The 16,702-nt window shown below is 42.4% G+C and overlaps 4 protein-coding genes across 5 annotated transcripts; all 4 read right to left on the bottom strand.

Moving 5' to 3' along the window:
• Window positions 1-44: 44 nt before the first annotated feature.
• On the bottom strand, window positions 45-3,767 carry LOC103507374 (palmitoyltransferase ZDHHC16B-like; the record flags this gene model as incomplete). Its single annotated transcript, XM_026822247.1, has 4 exons — window positions 45-609; window positions 763-866; window positions 1,618-1,710; window positions 3,470-3,767. Coding segments are annotated over 4 exons (738 nt in total), but the record flags the coding sequence as incomplete, so codon positions are not given.
• A 575-nt stretch (window positions 3,768-4,342) lies between these two features.
• LOC103507373 lies at window positions 4,343-9,730 on the bottom strand. Its single transcript, XM_026822246.1, has 5 exons — window positions 9,299-9,730; window positions 8,432-8,644; window positions 6,682-6,825; window positions 5,469-5,734; window positions 4,343-5,105 (listed from the first exon to the last, which is right to left on the bottom strand). The coding sequence occupies exons 1-5, from the start codon at window positions 9,663-9,665 to the stop codon at window positions 4,782-4,784; spliced, it is 1,314 nt and encodes a 437-aa protein (XP_026678047.1). The 5' UTR covers window positions 9,666-9,730; the 3' UTR covers window positions 4,343-4,781.
• A 17-nt stretch (window positions 9,731-9,747) lies between these two features.
• Window positions 9,748-13,694, bottom strand: LOC103507372 (the record flags this gene model as incomplete). The annotated part of the gene is made up of 5 exons (XM_026822245.1): window positions 13,653-13,694; window positions 12,738-13,327; window positions 12,437-12,582; window positions 10,264-11,636; window positions 9,748-10,110 (listed from the first exon to the last, which is right to left on the bottom strand). Coding segments are annotated over exons 1-5 (2,514 nt in total), but the record flags the coding sequence as incomplete, so codon positions are not given.
• A 540-nt stretch (window positions 13,695-14,234) lies between these two features.
• LOC103507371 lies at window positions 14,235-16,694 on the bottom strand. Of its 2 annotated transcripts, none has more exons than XM_026822243.1 (3): window positions 16,451-16,694; window positions 14,689-14,852; window positions 14,235-14,422 (listed from the first exon to the last, which is right to left on the bottom strand). In XM_026822243.1, the coding sequence occupies exons 2-3, from the start codon at window positions 14,849-14,851 to the stop codon at window positions 14,241-14,243; spliced, it is 345 nt and encodes a 114-aa protein (XP_026678044.1). In that variant the 5' UTR covers window position 14,852; window positions 16,451-16,694; the 3' UTR covers window positions 14,235-14,240. The 2 variants fall into 2 exon arrangements, with proteins under 2 accessions (XP_026678044.1, XP_026678043.1); XM_026822242.1 differs by lacking the exon at window positions 16,451-16,694 and adding an exon at window positions 15,043-15,271.
• Window positions 16,695-16,702: the final 8 nt, after the last annotated feature.

The following is a 16,702-nucleotide window of genomic DNA, read 5'->3' as shown; positions in this document are numbered from 1 at the left end:
ATACCATGTATCTTAAGGCTAAATAATTGAGAAATCAGGTTCGTCCTCGGAACGGTATTATGTCCTCTTCTCTTCGATTTTGAGACGATAAGATTTTATTAGTTACAGTTCCCTCTTACAAATCTTTTTTTTTTTCATTATCAAGATCTAAAGGCAAGGTCTTGTCGGTGTAACCAATCATGTCTGTCTGTTGCTGCTCTCTTTAGTTGTTGGCAGGAAGAGCAGCCCATCAGTTGTTGAATATCGTCAAAATAATCGAGTTTTAAGAAAGAAAGAAAAAAAAAATAACAACAACAACTTGATTTTCCGCTTCTGTTGAGATTCTGCTCTCACGTCCCACGTATGCACACACTAACCTCCACTGATTCAATCGATTTTCTTCACCCCACACCGACACGACACTGGCCATGTGAAATGAGTTCCAATATTGTCCGCCAGGGGCGAATAGGTCGATGTCCAAGTGAGGCCATCACCCAGCGGCTTGTGACCAGAAGGTAGAAGCACATGCCGCCAAAAGCTACGGCCATGGAATAACCCTAGGAAGAGCCGCCAATTCGTATGTCGGCCGAAGTTGTACGGGTTGGCGTAGATGCGGCCTTCGGAGTCGGCCTTTTTGGCTTCCAACTTGTTGATGAGGGCTTCTATGCTGGTTTCACCCCGGGATAAAAAGCTACGGCCATGGAATAACCCTAGGAAGAGCCGCCAATTCGTATGTCGGCCGAAGTTGTACGGGTTGGCGTAGATGCGGCCTTCTGAGTCGGCCTTTTTGGCTTCTAATTTGTTGATGAGGGCTTCTATGCTGGTTTCACCCCGGGATATCATCTTAGCGTGGTAGATAGATAGGAGACCTAGTGCTACGAATACACCTGCAATATAGGACAAATATGGTCATAGGGCACGGTTAACTAACGAAGCAACGCACTACGAATACACCTGCAATATAGGACAAATATGGTCATAGGGCACGGTTAACTAACGAAGCAACGCGCTTGGTTGCACGGTTAGCGATTTCCGGTGGGGTTGAAGTTTTTTTGGCTCTCTGCTTAGAGTTGGGGGTGCACTCAGCCTCGTGAGGACAATTGAGTAGCTACTTTGCCAGTCCGAAAGTCATAAGGAATGCACAGCCAAGTACAGTGTAGATCATGAACAGGAAGAAGTAGCGATGGTTCCAGTGTCCTACACAACAAGACCTGTCAGAGGTTTATATGTTGTAATTTTAAACAATAAATAGTAGTTTTTAGTTGTAGAATATTATTTGAGACACCAACCTCTGTACTCTGTAGTGTCGTAGTGGTTAGAACAGTGGAACTAGGATCTGGAGGTTGGTGGTTTGAGTTCACAAAGCCATTTGGAAGAGATAAATAACATATTCCTTGGGTCATTTGACTCAAAATGGCCCAGTAAATTCAAAAGGAACTATCTATTGGATTATGCATACCTTAACATCACTGGAGCAGCACATAAAGAAGAGCAGAGATTTTTTATCCGAGTCCTCATTTTGGGGCACTTCAAGTGATGATTTCTGTCAAACTATGCCCTGTTTACTCATTTTTAGGAGGTTGTATTTGGTAGGTATTCAAATAAGAACTTGAGAAGTTTGACATAAGCTAATGAAACTTATCAAATCCTTTTCATGTTGATATTGTTGACCACCCCGGGATATCATCTTAGCGTGGTAGATAGACAGGAGACCTAGTGCTACGAATACACCTGCAATATAGGACAAATATGGTCATAGGGTTAACTAACGAAGCAACGCGATGATTCTTTCAGCTTCTTTTATTTCTGACCATGGAAATAAAACACAGGGTAATCTACTGTTATCTTGTAAGTTAAGAATACTTTCTATTGGCAAAAAGAGCTTAAAGTTCAACGAAGTTTACTGGATTTTAAAGAAAAGAACACAAAAACTACCAAAGACCAACCACTGAACCACTTTTGAAGCTTTCTACAAAAATGTTTACAAAATTTAAAAATTCGCGGGGTTTGTCCAATATTGATAAAAAGGCCGCGTTCACATGACACGCTGCTTGTTTACTTTTTTGCGCGCGAATTCAAAATTATTCACGAAACACGGATTGCACGTTGGATATTACCGGTTAGCGATTTCCGGTGGGGTTGAAGTTTTTTTGGCTCTCGGCTTAGAGTTGGGGGTGCACTCAGCCTCGTGAGGACAATTGAGTAGCTACTTTAATCTACTTTAATTACCTTAAATAAATAATCTTAAATTATGATTATTGAAATATGGAGATTGGTTTGAAAAGAGGCAGTTGGTGATGCTGTGATATCCACAAGAGTTGTAAAAAAGCTCTGCTCTGTTGCGTTGTGCATGGTTGGCATTTGAATGTGACTATCTATGCAAGGATCTTCTGTCAGCGGTTCTCAACCTTTCTTCGCCCGCGTACAAGCGTTCTCACGAACCTCTACCGCCATCATAATGAGTACTGAGTAGGTAATGAGACCCATACCTAGATTGATTTATGTACAACTAAGTACTACTGAGTTCTAAACACACTCAGTAGGTACCTACCTTTTGAAAAGATTCAGTAGGTGCTTCGATACCTTGAGGTCAAAATTCAGTACCTTTTGAGACTGGTAGGTGCGTAGGTAATCCGCCCCGGGCGGGAATCGAACCCGCGGCCTAGCGCTTACAAGGCAGACGCACTACCAACTAAGCTAACTAGGCTGGCTTTTCGTCTTTAAGAGGTTTGATAGAGGAAACTGTAACGGCTAAGGACTTATCGTTCCGAGAGCGAAGAGAGAAGGAAAACAGGATAGGAGAAAGCCAGCCGTTCCGAGAGCGAACCTAATCTTCTTAGCACAAAATCCGCCCCGGGCGGGAATCGAACCCGTAACTTGGCGCTTACAAGGCAGGCGCGCTACCCTCCAAGGGAACTAGGCTGACAGCTATTAGGTTATTAGTCCTATTTGTGTTATTAAGAAGCTCGGTAGCGCTTCGCCCCGCCAAGTCAAGTTTGACAGCGCTACCAAGAGATATTATACGCCACAGCCCAAGTAGACATTGTCAGGTAGTTGTAGAGGAATTCATAGAAGCCTGGTGCTCTAGCTAGCCTAAGCCTCAGATTGGGCTTTTTGTGTGTGGAGTAAAGCTGTGTAGAGGAATTATTTATTACCTTGGGTAAGGTATGGTCTATATGTACTGGGAATCCCACTACAACATCGCCCCCCTCATCCTGACTCTCATAATAGTAATCGCAAACGCAAAAAAGACAGACAACCTACTTACATTTTTGCCCCTAGATAGCCATCGCCCCCTTTATCGCTCCTTTTATTGATCGCCCCCATGAAAATCTCCATCGCCCAGGTTGGGAAACACTGCTCTAGCCTAAGCCTCAGATTGGGCTTTTTGTGTGTGGAGTAAAGCTGTGTAGAGGAATTATTTATTACCTTGGGTAAGGTATGGTCTATATGTACTGGGAATCCCACTACAACATCGCCTCCCTCGAGCCTAAGCCATTGGGCTTTTTGTGTGTGGAGTAAAGCTGTGTAGAGGAATTATTTATTACCTTGGGTAAGGTATGGTCTATATGTACCGGGAATCCCACTACAACATCGCCTCCCTCATCCTGACTCTCATAATAGTAATCATAGGGATCATAACCCAGGTACACTTCCTTGTATACTATCTCCAGTCCGAAAGTCATAAGGAAAGCACAGCCAAGTACAGTGTAGATCATGAACAGGAAGAAGTAGCGATGGTTCCAGTGTCCTACACAGTTGTTTAGCCACGCTGTGAGTGTATGGGGTTAAGGTACACACTGATTTTAGATTTGAGGAAGAGGACAAATTGGGGAACTATAATACTTAGCTCTGCTCGCTACTTGGTTGTGGTTAAGTATCGGGGTAGGCTTGCTAGGACTGTGAAAGAGAGAGAGAGAGAGAGAGAGAGAGAGAGAGAGAGAAAGAGAGAGAGAGATAGAAAGAGAGAGAGGGAGAGAGAGAGAGAGAGAGGGAGGGAGAGATAGAAAGAGAGAGAGAGGGAGAGAGAGATAGAAAGGGAGAGAGAGAGAGATAGAAAGAGAGAGAGAGAGAGAGAGAGAGAGGGAGAGAATAGGCGAAAAAAATTGGGGAGGAAAAAAATCAATTTAAGTACAGCCTAACCCAGTACATAACCACAACCTCAGGCAGTTTAGGTAAGTTTGACAAACCCAGTCGATAATGTGTTTGAAGCCTTACGAGCTTAGGCGAGATTTTTCCATGAAATTTAATGTATAAAAAGTATCTATCAAATTACAATACAAAAACTCCACAGCCTTGGATTTTTTTCCTTCCTATTTGAGTTTCTAAAGTAGAGAAAGTAAAGGAATGTCAATCTATTTCTACTGCATTGAAAAAAACAACACAACTCACTTGATTTGGCACAGAGAGTAAAAAGGAGGTCATCAATTTTGAAAGATGAAATCTTTGGAACTCTAGATTACATTTTTTTTAAAAGAGGTTTGACAGAGGGTCGTCCCCAAGTCTTATCGTCCCCAAGAGGGATAGGATAGGAGAAAGCCAGCCGTTCCGAGAACGAACCTTATCCGTTCAGGATAAAATCCGCCCCGGGCGGAAATCGACCCGCGGCCTAGCGCTTACAATGCAGACGCGCTACCAACCAAGCGAACTAGGCTAGCGCATTGGAATTTCTTCTTCATATTTTTGAGAATTCGACTTTACCACATTAAAATAGGACTCCAAGGGTAAGTGATAGAGGAAGCTTACGGTCGACGCGGCGTTGACCTCGCCTTAGGTCTTACTTTCCTAACAAGCGTCCAGCCTTACTTGATGGTAGACTTGCGCAGATTATACCACGGCCACAGCAGACACATCCCTCCCAAACAATACGTGACGGTAGCGCCAAACGACCAGTAGCATATAGATGCCACCACCGGCCCCAGGGCCCTCGCTAGGGCCCCCAGCGAGCGGAAAATGCCCATGACGGTACCTTTCTGGGCGTCGGAGCCGAACTGGGACACTAAGGTCATTGTAGACGGAACGGCCATGGATGTGGAGATGGCAAACAGGAAGAGACCAAAGTAGAGGAGGAGCATGGAGTTAGCCAGACCGATGCAGAAGAACGAGGGGATGATGATCAGGAGACCCTGGGAGAGAGAAATAGTGTGATTTGATTAGAACGTTACGTATAAGTTCCTAGAAATAATTCAGACAAGAGAAAAAAAGTAGTTATCAACGATTTTTCAAAGAGGATTGATAGAAGGAGCTGTGATTGCTAAGGACGTCCGAAAGCGAAGAGACGGTATAGGAGAAAGCCAGCCGTTCCGAGAACGAACCTTATCTGTTTAGAATAAAATCAGCCCCGGGCGGAAATCGAACCCGCGACCTAGCGCTTACAAGGTGGAGGTGCTATCTTCCAAGCAAACTCGGCTGGCCTTTATCAACGAAAATTAATCATTTGATAAGATAAGGTGACGCCACGATGAATACAACCAGCGAGTACTACTTACCAGAAGGGCAGTCTTCTTCATGGAGTGACTCGGTAGACGTCGCACCCAGGACCCTTGAAGCAGAGCCATGGTCAGTCCTATACCGAAGAACATCCAGCCTTGCTGCATAGAAGTGTAGTGGAACTTGTGGTGAGTGAGAAATGTGAGAGTAAACTCCAGACCCGAATAGAGGAAGAGGTACACGAAATACGTGCGGCCTAGTCCACACAGCTCCTCATGCTCTGAAATAAGGGGAAGTAAGGCAGGAATATTAATGATCGAACGAACTGAGTTCCAATTTTTAACTCCGACTTTTTTTTTATTATTACCTACTTTTATTTCAAAGGTTTAATAGAAGCTGTAACAGCTAAGATCTTATCATCCCGTAATCGAAGAGAGAAGGAGGACGGGATAGGATGATGCCAGCCATTTACAATAAAGTTCCCCCTCGGCGGGAATCGAATCCGCGACCCGGAGCTTACAAGGCTGTAGGGGTCCTATTCCGGAGTTCTACAGTTTGTACTGAACTATATGATGTATGTATAATGTTTTTAGTTGTAGAATATTATTTGAGACACCAACCTCTGTACTCTGTAGTGTCATAATGGTTAGAACAGTGGAACTAGGATCTGGAGGTTGGTGGTTTGAGTTCACAAAGCCATTTGGAAGAGATAAATAACACATTCCTTGAGTCATTTGACTCAAAATGGCCCAGTAAATTCAAAAGGAACTATCTATTGGATATGCATACCTTAACATCACTGGAGCAGCACACAAAGAAGAGTAGAGATTTTTTATCCGAGTCCTCATTTTGGGGCACTTCAAGTGATGATTTCTGTCAAACTATGCCCTGTTTACTCATTTTTAGGAGGTTGTATTTGGTATTCAAATAAGAACTTGAGAAGTTTGACATAAGCTAATGAAACTTATCAAATCCTTTTTATGTTGACATTGTTGACCAATGACCCATGATTCTTTCAGCTTCTTTTATTTCTGACCATGGAAATAAAACACAGGGTAATCTACTGTTATCTTGTAAGTTAAGAATACTTTCTAATGGCAAAAAGAGCTTAAAGTTCAACGAAATTTACTGGATTTTAAAGAAAAGAACACAAAAACTACCAAAGAATCCAAAGATCAAGATCAACCACCTAAGGGTTAGGTGGTAGAAAACGCCTCCGGCGTTAACCTCGCCTAGTGGTTACCTTCCACTCAAGAGTCTATTATTATTATTATTTTACCTTGGGCAGAGATTCTTTGAAGAAGAAAACAACAAACAGGATATCCAATAGTGAAAGTGCAAGGGCAAACAGAGCAGGCAGAATGAACCAATCACCTTCCTGCGTGTGAGACCACTTGGCAAAGTGGTAGAAAACGCCTCCGGCGTTAACCTCGCCTAGTGGTTACCTTCCACTCAAGAGTCTATTATTATTATTATTATTATTATAAAATCCCAGCAGGAAGAAGGAGAAGAATGGACACAAGAAGCACAAGATAGACCGAGGTGGAGAAGGCTCATCAGAGCAGGTTTTGAACCTTCACGGCCTGTATAACCGGACAAGTGTAAGTAAGTTTAATGGTTGGGATGGGACCATAATCGGAATTTAAACTTGGTTTAAGTTTCATTTAATTTTAAATGGAGTTTAAACTGGGGGCACGGTTAGCCCAGTGGTAACGCGCTTGCTTGCCATTCAGGAAGTCCCGGGTTCGATCCTACCATCGACAAAAGTTTGTGATCGTTTTTCGATTGCAAAATATTTACATGGGTTACTTTCTGGTGTTCTCGTGTTGACCCAGCCGAGTACAAATTTTTGTCGAAGGTGGGATTCGAACCCGGGACCTTCTGCATGGCAAGCAAGCGCGTTACCACTGGACCAACCGTGCTCTCTATGATTATTCCTCGAAAAAGAGCAGAATTCAAATGACAGAGTTATATGCACTTTAATGATATATTGATTAAATAATTCATTTATAACTTAGGTAAATACCTAATATCATTGTAATTTTTTTTTTATCAATGTCCTACACAAGCCTTGAGCTTATAGGACAGTGATATACTACTGTCAATGATGTTGAAATGTCACACGTTAAAAAATAAATATATAGGTACCAGAGGTACCTATGTTGGTAACTAAAAAAAAAAAAATGTATCGAAATTGCTTAATCCGAGAGTTAAAGTTAAACCGAGTTCAAACTCACTTTGTAGAGCCGACCATCCACGACTGTTTGCCTCCAGCTTCGTTACAGAGAAAATAATATTTTCGGGAATCAAACCTGGGACTCTGGAATATCATCCTTTGGTCTAGCTCTGATAATGGACCATTTAAGGGTGGTTCTCTTGTCATTTTTCCGTTCTTTTTTTTTATCTATCATTGTTTTCCTTGAACGATTTATTTCGGACATTTCCCTTGTCCGCTAGGTCGCAGGTCAGGCGTGGGTAGTTGAACATTTCAGTGGAATACCAAGCAATGAGTCGCCCAAGAAAACGTTCTCGGTGGAGACACCGTTTGAGTTGGATTGCGGGAGACCCGGGTTCGATTCACGGCGGGGTCAAAAAATTGTATCATCCAAATGATTGATTCCGTGACTGGCTGTTGTGGGGCCCACTGGCCCACTCAGTCTCGTGAGGAAAATGAGTAGCTATATTTATTTTAAGGGTATATAAGCCAGCGGCCTCTTACAAGTATAACATAGCCAGCATTGCCAGCGGCCGGAGTTCCGCATTACTAAAAGGCAGAATTATATTTATTTCTTACGTAGATGACATGGCTTTGCAAGCGGCCGAAGGCCGATCAGATAAATAGGTACATATGAATTTATGGGTATGAACGAATAGCACTTACTTTTACCCCGTTGCAAAATTACCAAAAATCACATCATAGGTACCCATTCCATAACTTCAACTTTTATACGAAATGCCCAACCACACCGGGGATTTAGCTCTACTAACGGATGATGGGTTAGATTTTTTCTATTGATCTTACCTGTACATACACCGCCATCAGAACACGGTACAGTCTGAGTGGTTACCGAGCTATGTCCAGTCGTAGTCTGACATAGTTTGGACAACTTGGCTGGGGACTCGTAGTCTGTCCTCTTCGTGATAATGGTGGATAGAGAGCTGGACGAGGCGCTATAGGGGGGAGGCAGGTGGGGGTTGATGGCTTCGACCAGATGGGCAGCGCCCCCAGAGTCCACTGGGAAATGGAGAAATGAAAATTAACAAAGATTAGTAATAATTTAATATAAATAAATCAAAAAATATAATGTTGCATTGGGGGAAAAGTAAGTGTTATTTGTTCGTGCCCATAAATTCAAATGAATTTATTTAATCGGCCTTCGGCCGCTGGCAAAGCTAGCTATTGCACTTGTAAATAATAAATATATTGCGGCCTTTGGCTGCTGCTTATGATAATAGGTCTGTCATTACTTATCGAGCATAAATGCGGCCTTCGGACGCTGGCAAAACCGACTATACCTGAAAAATAAATATGTATAAGCCTTCGGCCGCTGGCAAAGCTAGCTATTGCACTTGTAAATAATAAATATATTGCGGCCTTTGGCTGCTGCTTATGATAATAGGTCTGCCATTACTTATCGAGCATAAATGCGGCCTTCGGACGCTGGCAAAACCGACTATACCTGAAAAATAAATATGTATATTATTGGGGCTTTCGGCCGAAAGCCAAAAAGATATAAAAAATGTCTTACCTTCAACACACTCCCGGCTGTAGCATCTCGACTCCCCAGTCTCATCAAGGGTTAAACTCGCCACGCTATGATACCGCGGCAACGTGCTGGTATAATGGGGCTTTCGGCCGAAAGCCAAAAAGATATAAAAAATGTCTTACCTTCAACACACTCCCGGCTGTAGCATCTCGACTCCCCGGTCTCATCAAGGGTTAAACTCGCCACGCTATGATACCGCGGCAACGTGCTAAACTTTAACCCTTCATCGGCCAACATATGCTCGAGCGAATTAGTCCTCCTCACACCACTACCATCCTCCGTAAAATGAGGAAACAAGGGGTAATACTTCCCGCGTTTATATTTCCCCGAACGTCTCATCGCTTGCTCTTGATCGTCGGAATTCCCCGAATGAACTTCTCGCCGAGTCGGAAAATTCCGAACGTTTTCGGCTGGTTCGAAGTTTCCCGATTGAACTTCGTGTCGTGTCAGCAATTTCCGATCTTCGTGATCGTTTCGAGACGTAGACATTCTATCGGTTTTTTCCGGTAAACTCGTTTTGCGTCCGTTTGTATGGGCAGAATTAGGGCCATTTTTGTCCCCTATGAAACAAGGGGTAATACTTCCCGCGTTTATATTTCCCCGAACGTCTCATCGCTTGCTCTTGATCGTCGGAATTCCCCGAATGAACTTCGCGCCGAGTCGGAAAATTCCGAACGTTTTCGGCTGGTTCGGAGTTTCCCGATTGAACTTCGTGTCGTGTCAGCAATTTCCGATCTTCGTGATCGTTTCGAGATGTAGACATTCTATCGGTTTTTTCCGGTAAACTCGTTTTGCGACCGTTTGTATGGGCAGAATTAGGGCCATTTTTGTCCCCTAATTTTTCTCCATGCAAAGGTCCTTCTTGCTGAAATTGTACCTGGACAGTTACAGGGTTTCTCAAACTATCGTTGTACTTTTCAACAATTTGCTTGATGTGTTCGTTGTTTCTCCGACACTGGTTTAGATCTTCTTGGTGTCTCCTCTCGGCTTCTCGAGCCTCGAAATCCTTCTCCCCCTGTGGCCCGATGGCACTGGATTTTCCATCTTCGCCAGACCTTTTGTCTTTTCCCTTAGGAATATCTTTTATGTGTTCGTTGTTTCTCCGACACTGGTTTAGATCTTCTTGGTGTCTCCTCTCGGCTTCTCGAGCCTCGAAATCCTTCTCCCCCTGTGACCCTATGGCACTGGATTTTCCATCTTCGCCAGACCTTTTGTCTTTTCCCTTAGGGATATCTTTATTAGTTCGTGCTTTCCCTTGCCGGTAGCTTTCTCTTTCTTTGTAAACATCTTTTTCAGTTCTACCGTCTTTGTGCCCGTCTTTATCAGTTCTGCCTTCTCTGTGGTTTTCTTTATCAGGTCTTCCCTCTCTGTAACCATCTTTCTCAGCTCTCTTTACTTGTCTTTCAATATCCAGAGAGCTTCTGCTTTTTCTCGCATCACTTCTACTGTCTCTTCTCTCATCTTCCCCCGCGTTTTTGGCAACTTGGGACATATGACCTGTATCTTCGTTCACATCTCCTTCTTCTTCGTTATAACTCGGTTTTTCGTCATATTTTCCCTTTTCGTTATAACTTTGCTTTTCGTGACTATAACGGTGTTTGTGGCGTCTCTTATCCTGGACTTCTTCTTTAGCCATTCTCTTCTCTTCTTTATGGCCTCTTTTATCGGCATTATCATCTGCATAAATTCTCTTCTCGCTTTCTCCTTTGTCTTCTTGGCCGTAAATCGAAGCTCTCCGCTTGTTCAGACTGTCTTCTTTACCGTAACTTCTCTTATCTTTAGAGTTTCTTTCGTCGGTTTCTTCTTTGTGCCCTCTTTTATCAGTTCCTTCTTTGTTTCTTTCTTCGTTAGGGCTTCTCCGATCACTGGATCTATCACTAGTTGTTAGGGGTTCTCCGATCATTCTCCCAACGCGCTCCGAACGGTGTTTCTTCTGTTTAATTTCGTATTCTGTGATAGGATCGTTGTCACTACTGGAAACCAGGGTGGTTTCGTGAGAATCGCCTGCGGCATCCATTTTGAATCCTTCTGTCCTTCGGGAAGGTCCTTCGCCAGCAAGGTTGGGGGATTTGGACCCTCCTTCTGTTTTCCTGGTAAATCCTTCCTTAGAGGCGTTAAAGCCTTGTGGTTTTTTGGTAGATACCTCAGGAAAGTCCATTTTGGAGCCTCCTTCTCCTTTGAATCCTTCACTCGCTAAATTAGCTGAATTGTGATATCCTTCTCCTTTTCTGGTGAATCCTTCAGTAGCTACATTAGCTGAATTACTGTTATATCCTTCACTTTTCCTAGCGAACCCTTCACTACCAGTGGCCACATTGGAGGCAGTGTTAGGTGTGGACTCCGCGCTGGGTTTGCCCAGTTGGAATACAAGGGGTTTGGCACTTGTTGAGGGGAGGGGCATGGGTGTGAGAGGGAGAGGGCCGGGGGTGGGGGCGTTTTGGAGGGTGGACTCGGTGGTGCCTGAAACATACCGAAAAATGGGTTTTTTCACGATTTTCCATGACTTTTTGGCCGATTTTCAGATTCCATGACTTTTCCAGGTTTTCCAGTTTTTCCAGGTTGCCTATAAACCCTGTATTAACCACACTCGGAAGGAGGGGGACCAAGAAAATCCAGCAGCACGTGATTGCCCAGGTCCAGATACCAACCACGCCCAACGTTATTTAAAATCAGTGAATTACTGGAAACTGGAGCATTGAACATGCTACTGTTTAGGACAATTAGAGTTCGGCAAGAATTCAACTAGAAAATGAGCCCTAAAGGTACAACTGGGTCTAAAAATCTATATAAAAAAAAATCCAAGTAGGTAAGTCTGTGTTTGTTCGTTTCCGTGTCCGGAAATTTGATATCATTTGGTTTCTGGTGGTTAAATTATTTATTTGACAACCACTGGAAACCCATGATGTCAAGTAATTTAAATACCAGAAGTATGTGTTGAACAAACATTATCCTTGTTTACCTTCCGTATCAAACCTCCGCTCTCCCTCCATACTGACAATTCTCTCCAACGTATCTTGTCCTATGGTATAACTGTGATCTCCACATCCCAGTATACTGTCTGATGGAGATATAGTGGAGGTTACATCTCCTTTAACTGTTTTCTTACCTTCAGGATCAAACCTCCACTCTCCCTCCATACTGACAATTCTATCCAACGTAGGTATCTTGTCCTATGGTATAACAGTGATCTCCACCTCCCAGTATACTGTCCGATAGAGATATCGTGGAGGTTACATCTCCTTTACCTCTTGTTTTCTTACCTTCAGGATCAAACCTCCGTTCTCCCTCTATACTGACAATTCTCTCCAACGTATCTTGTCCTATGGTATAACTGTGATCTCCACCTCCCAGTATACTGTCCGATAGGGATATAGTGGAGGTTATGTCGCAGGTCACGGGTTCAATTCTCGCCCGCTAACTTTATGGTAAACAGACTAGATTCTCTCTTATCCTGTCTTTCTAATCTCTTCCATTTCGGGACGATAAGACCTTAGCGGTTACTTTTCCCTCTATCAAACCTCAAAAAAGTGATAATAATACATAAATAAAGTCTTTTCTTACCTCTCATTCTGGGTATTATAATAGGTCTTCCCGACCCAAGAGCCCACGGTTTGTTCACTCCCGATGCTGTCCAGGGTGTTACAGTTGGTTTTGCTATCCCCCGGGTTCGATTCCCGGATAAGGAGGTTTTCTTCCGCGTCACTGGTATTGTCTGGAGGAGGTATAGTGGGAAGAGTAGGGCGACGGGGATGAGCACCTGAAAAGAAGGTATTAGTTTGATCAAAGCTGTCAGTAAAGTGGAAGAAATCTATGGGGGCGACCTTGGTCCCGATGCTGTCCAGGGTGTTACAGTTGGTTTTGCTATCCCCCGGGTTCGATTCCCGGATAAGGAGGTTTTCTTCCGCGTCACTGGTGTTGTCTGGAGGAGGTATAATGGGAAGAGTAGGGCGACGGGGATGAGCACCTGAAAAGAAGGTATTCGTTTGATCAAAGCTGTCAGTAAAGTGGAAGAAATCTATGGGGGCGACCTTGAGCTGGTTAAGAGCCAGAGTGACCGTAGCAATTATGAGAGCAGCTAGTATGTGTATCAAAGGGGCTCGCTCAAGATTTATTTCAGGAGAGAGTCTCCTCAGATACGAAGATGAAGTGCCCTGGTTGGAGACAAGATGGAGAGATGTGTCATGAGGTCAATTTGGATGGATTTTGATTTAGATGGTTAAAATAAATAGTAGGGCATCAAGCTGTCACGAATGTGTCAGCTCCCCTGGCGTAGTGGTCACTGCGTTCGCCTTGCACGCGGGAGACCCGGGTTCGATTCACGGCGGGGTCAAAAAATTGTATCATCCAAAAAATTGATTCCGTGACTGGCTGTTGTGGGGCCCACTGGCCCACTCAGTTTCGTGAGGAAAATGAGCAGCTATATTTATTTTAAGGGTATAAGCCAGGGCCTCCGGGCGCAATATATTTATTCTTTACAAGTATAACATAGCTAGCATTGCCAGCGGCCGGAGTCCGCATTACTAAAAGGCAGAATTATATTTATTTATTACGCAGATGACATGGCTTTGCAAGCGGCCGAAGGCCGATCAGATAAATAGGTACATATGAATATATGGTTATGAACGAATAGCACTTATTACTTTTACCGAATACTTTTTTTTTTTTTTTTTTTTTTTTTTTTTGTAAAGGCATTTCACCGCCGTTTTTATTTCGTACCAATGAAACAACTGCTACATTAGACTCGTGTGGTCTGTGTCATAGGGTTTGTTCTCAGAAAGGCTGGCCTGTATTCCTTCTCTCTTTACTTTCGGGATGATAAGCCCTCAGAAGTTAAAGATCCTTCTATTAAACCTCTTATAAAGAAAAAAAATGAGTTTTTTCTTCTGGTTTTACAGAGGTGTCTGCAAGTCCACAAAATTATTGATGAAAATAATAACATTGAAAATTAACAGAGTTATGATAGGGGTAAAAATGCGTCGAAATGCTTCGTGTAATATACACACTGGCGTGCTCAGGCCGGAACTTGGCCTGGCGCACTACCATGCGCCTAGATTATTATCAATTTTATTTACCTGAAGATGGAGTAGGAATCCGTCCATCTGGTAATTCCAATGAGGTATCTGCCGATGTAACATTGGAACAGCCAATCGGATAATTCCTATCCGTATAGTCTCGAGGTATCTGAGTGATGATTTGTATTTCATCATTTGAGTTTTTGTCTGAAGATTCACTACTGAGTGGAGTACCTGAGGAATAAAAAACAAATAAGTAACATTAACTCAGAAAGTCTGGGTTCAATGGTTCAATCTCCAGATGGGCACTTGGGTTAGTAAGGAGCTATAAGAGCTTCTTTATCTGTCACATCATGCTCAAGTATTTTTAGAGGGGAGTAAAAAAATTTTTTTTTTTTTTCATCCTCTTCAAATTTTTTTTTTTTTTTTTTTTTTTTTTTTTTTTTTTTTTTTTTTTTTAGCCATTGAAGCACATTAATAGACCATTCTACATATCTTACCATGATATCTCTGTCTTAACCCATAACTTGAAACCAATCCAAGTTTTGTGGTCGCCTCATCTTCCGAAGAATTATTCTCATGCAAGTCAACACTACTTTCATTTGATGAAGTTGACGCCTGCCCAACCAATGGAGGTCTGATGTCATTTTTCTTCTCATCCATTCTGTAAAATTAGAAATAAGTGTAAAATAAAAGTAACTTAAAGTTGATATTAAAAAAAATTGATCCAAGGTCTTTCTGGAGAGCAGCATATTCATCATCTCTAAATCTATTTCTCTGTAGGATGACAAGAGGGATATTCAATTTGGTACACTGCACCTATCGTAAAATAGATTGCCTACTGAAATACCTACCTGTTTTTGATATTTTTTTCATGGCTTGGAAAGTTTTCATTGCTGCAGCCCAAATCAACACAAAACAAGCCTGAGCTTTGAAGCAACAATTTTTCAAATTCAGTACAAGACTTGTTGAACTTTTCCGTAAAACTTTCATTGGATTTCAAGAAGTTACTTTTTTCCTGCAGAAATATTTGCATAGGGTTTGGAATGTCTGGGTGTTTTGAATCGTCAGAGTTTGTCTCATTTGAACTCATTCTGTTAAGGAGAGAGGGGAGGATCTGGTCTGAAAAGGATTAGGTAACCGTAAAACTTTCATTGGATTTCAAGAAGTTACTTTTTTCCTGCAGAAATATTTGCATAGGGTTTGGAATGTCTGGGTGTTTTGAATCATCAGAGTTTGTGTCATCTGAACTCATTCTGTTAAGGAGAGAGGGGAGGATCTGGTCTGAAAAGGATTAGGTACAAATAAGGAAAGGGAAAACTTTGTCATTGTCATGGCTTTCTGAATATGGACAGATCTGCAACCTGGGATGAGGGTGTAAGTTACTAGTTTAAAAAGTAATAAAAAAAAAAATCAAATCAAATCAGGGTATCTTTGTGTTACTTAAAGCAGAGAGCTTTCTCACAACTTTGTGGGTATCACAGTATTACAAGTCTTTCATTTACTCAACCATCATATATATTATCGCTCGTCTCTTTGACTTGTAATGCCACCAGTGGTCGCTACTTGATTAAAGTAGCTACTCAATTGTCCTCATGAGGCTGAGTGCACCCCAAACTCCAAGCACAGAGCCAAAAAAAACCTCAGCCCCACCGGGAATTGAACCTGGACCTCCTGCGTGCAAGCCTAGTGTGATACCCACTCGGCCACAGAGAAAAAAAAAAAAAAAAAAAAAAAACAAATCAAATCAGGGTATCTTTGTGTTAAATCAGAGAGCTTTCTCACAACTTTGTGGGTATCACAGTATTACAAGTCTTTCATTTACTCAACCATCATATTTATTATCACTCATCTCTTTGACTTGTAATGCCACCACTGGTCGCTACTTGATTAAAGAAGCTACTCAATTGTCCTCACGAGGTTGAGTGCACCCCAAACTCCAAGCACAGAGCCAAAAAAACCTCAGCCCCGCTGGGAATTGAACCTGGACCTCCTGCGTGCAAGCCTAGTGTGATACCCACTCAGCCACGGATGTTGCTAGTTTAATAAGTATTAGCTAGCTTTCTAAATATGATGCTTGAGGACTAATGGAAAGCTTTGGTTTCTAAGCTAAGGATGACTGTTACCCACCTAGATATCAACCACATTTGAGTGAGCTTAACTTTAGTGATCTGTGAGAAAGTAGTGTACCTGACTGTAATAAGTAGTGGCCAAGCCGCTGAAAAATCGTGGACTAGTAGGAAAGTACTTTGTACAACTTACCTAGAACTACCTTTTATAACAACCGTGGGATCCTTATCTCCTAGACTGTTACGTAGAATGTATCTTGGTCGATTATCCTACGGGATTTGCTTTCGGCGAAAAGCTTGGAGTTCAAGCTAACCATTTGTAAAATTCTTGACACTTGAACCTGTTAAAATTAGGTATTAAAGTTACCTTTACTTAATATTTAACTTTAATTTATTTTCTAAAAAATTGTTCAATGTTCAAGTTTCAAGTGTTCAAGCCAAAAGT

Source organism: Diaphorina citri, unplaced genomic scaffold (assembly GCF_000475195.1).
Source record: "Diaphorina citri unplaced genomic scaffold, Diaci psyllid genome assembly version 1.1 scaffold309, whole genome shotgun sequence".
NCBI classification, from domain to species: domain Eukaryota; kingdom Metazoa; phylum Arthropoda; class Insecta; order Hemiptera; family Psyllidae; genus Diaphorina; species Diaphorina citri.
This window is presented reverse-complemented; position numbering and strand designations above follow the sequence as displayed.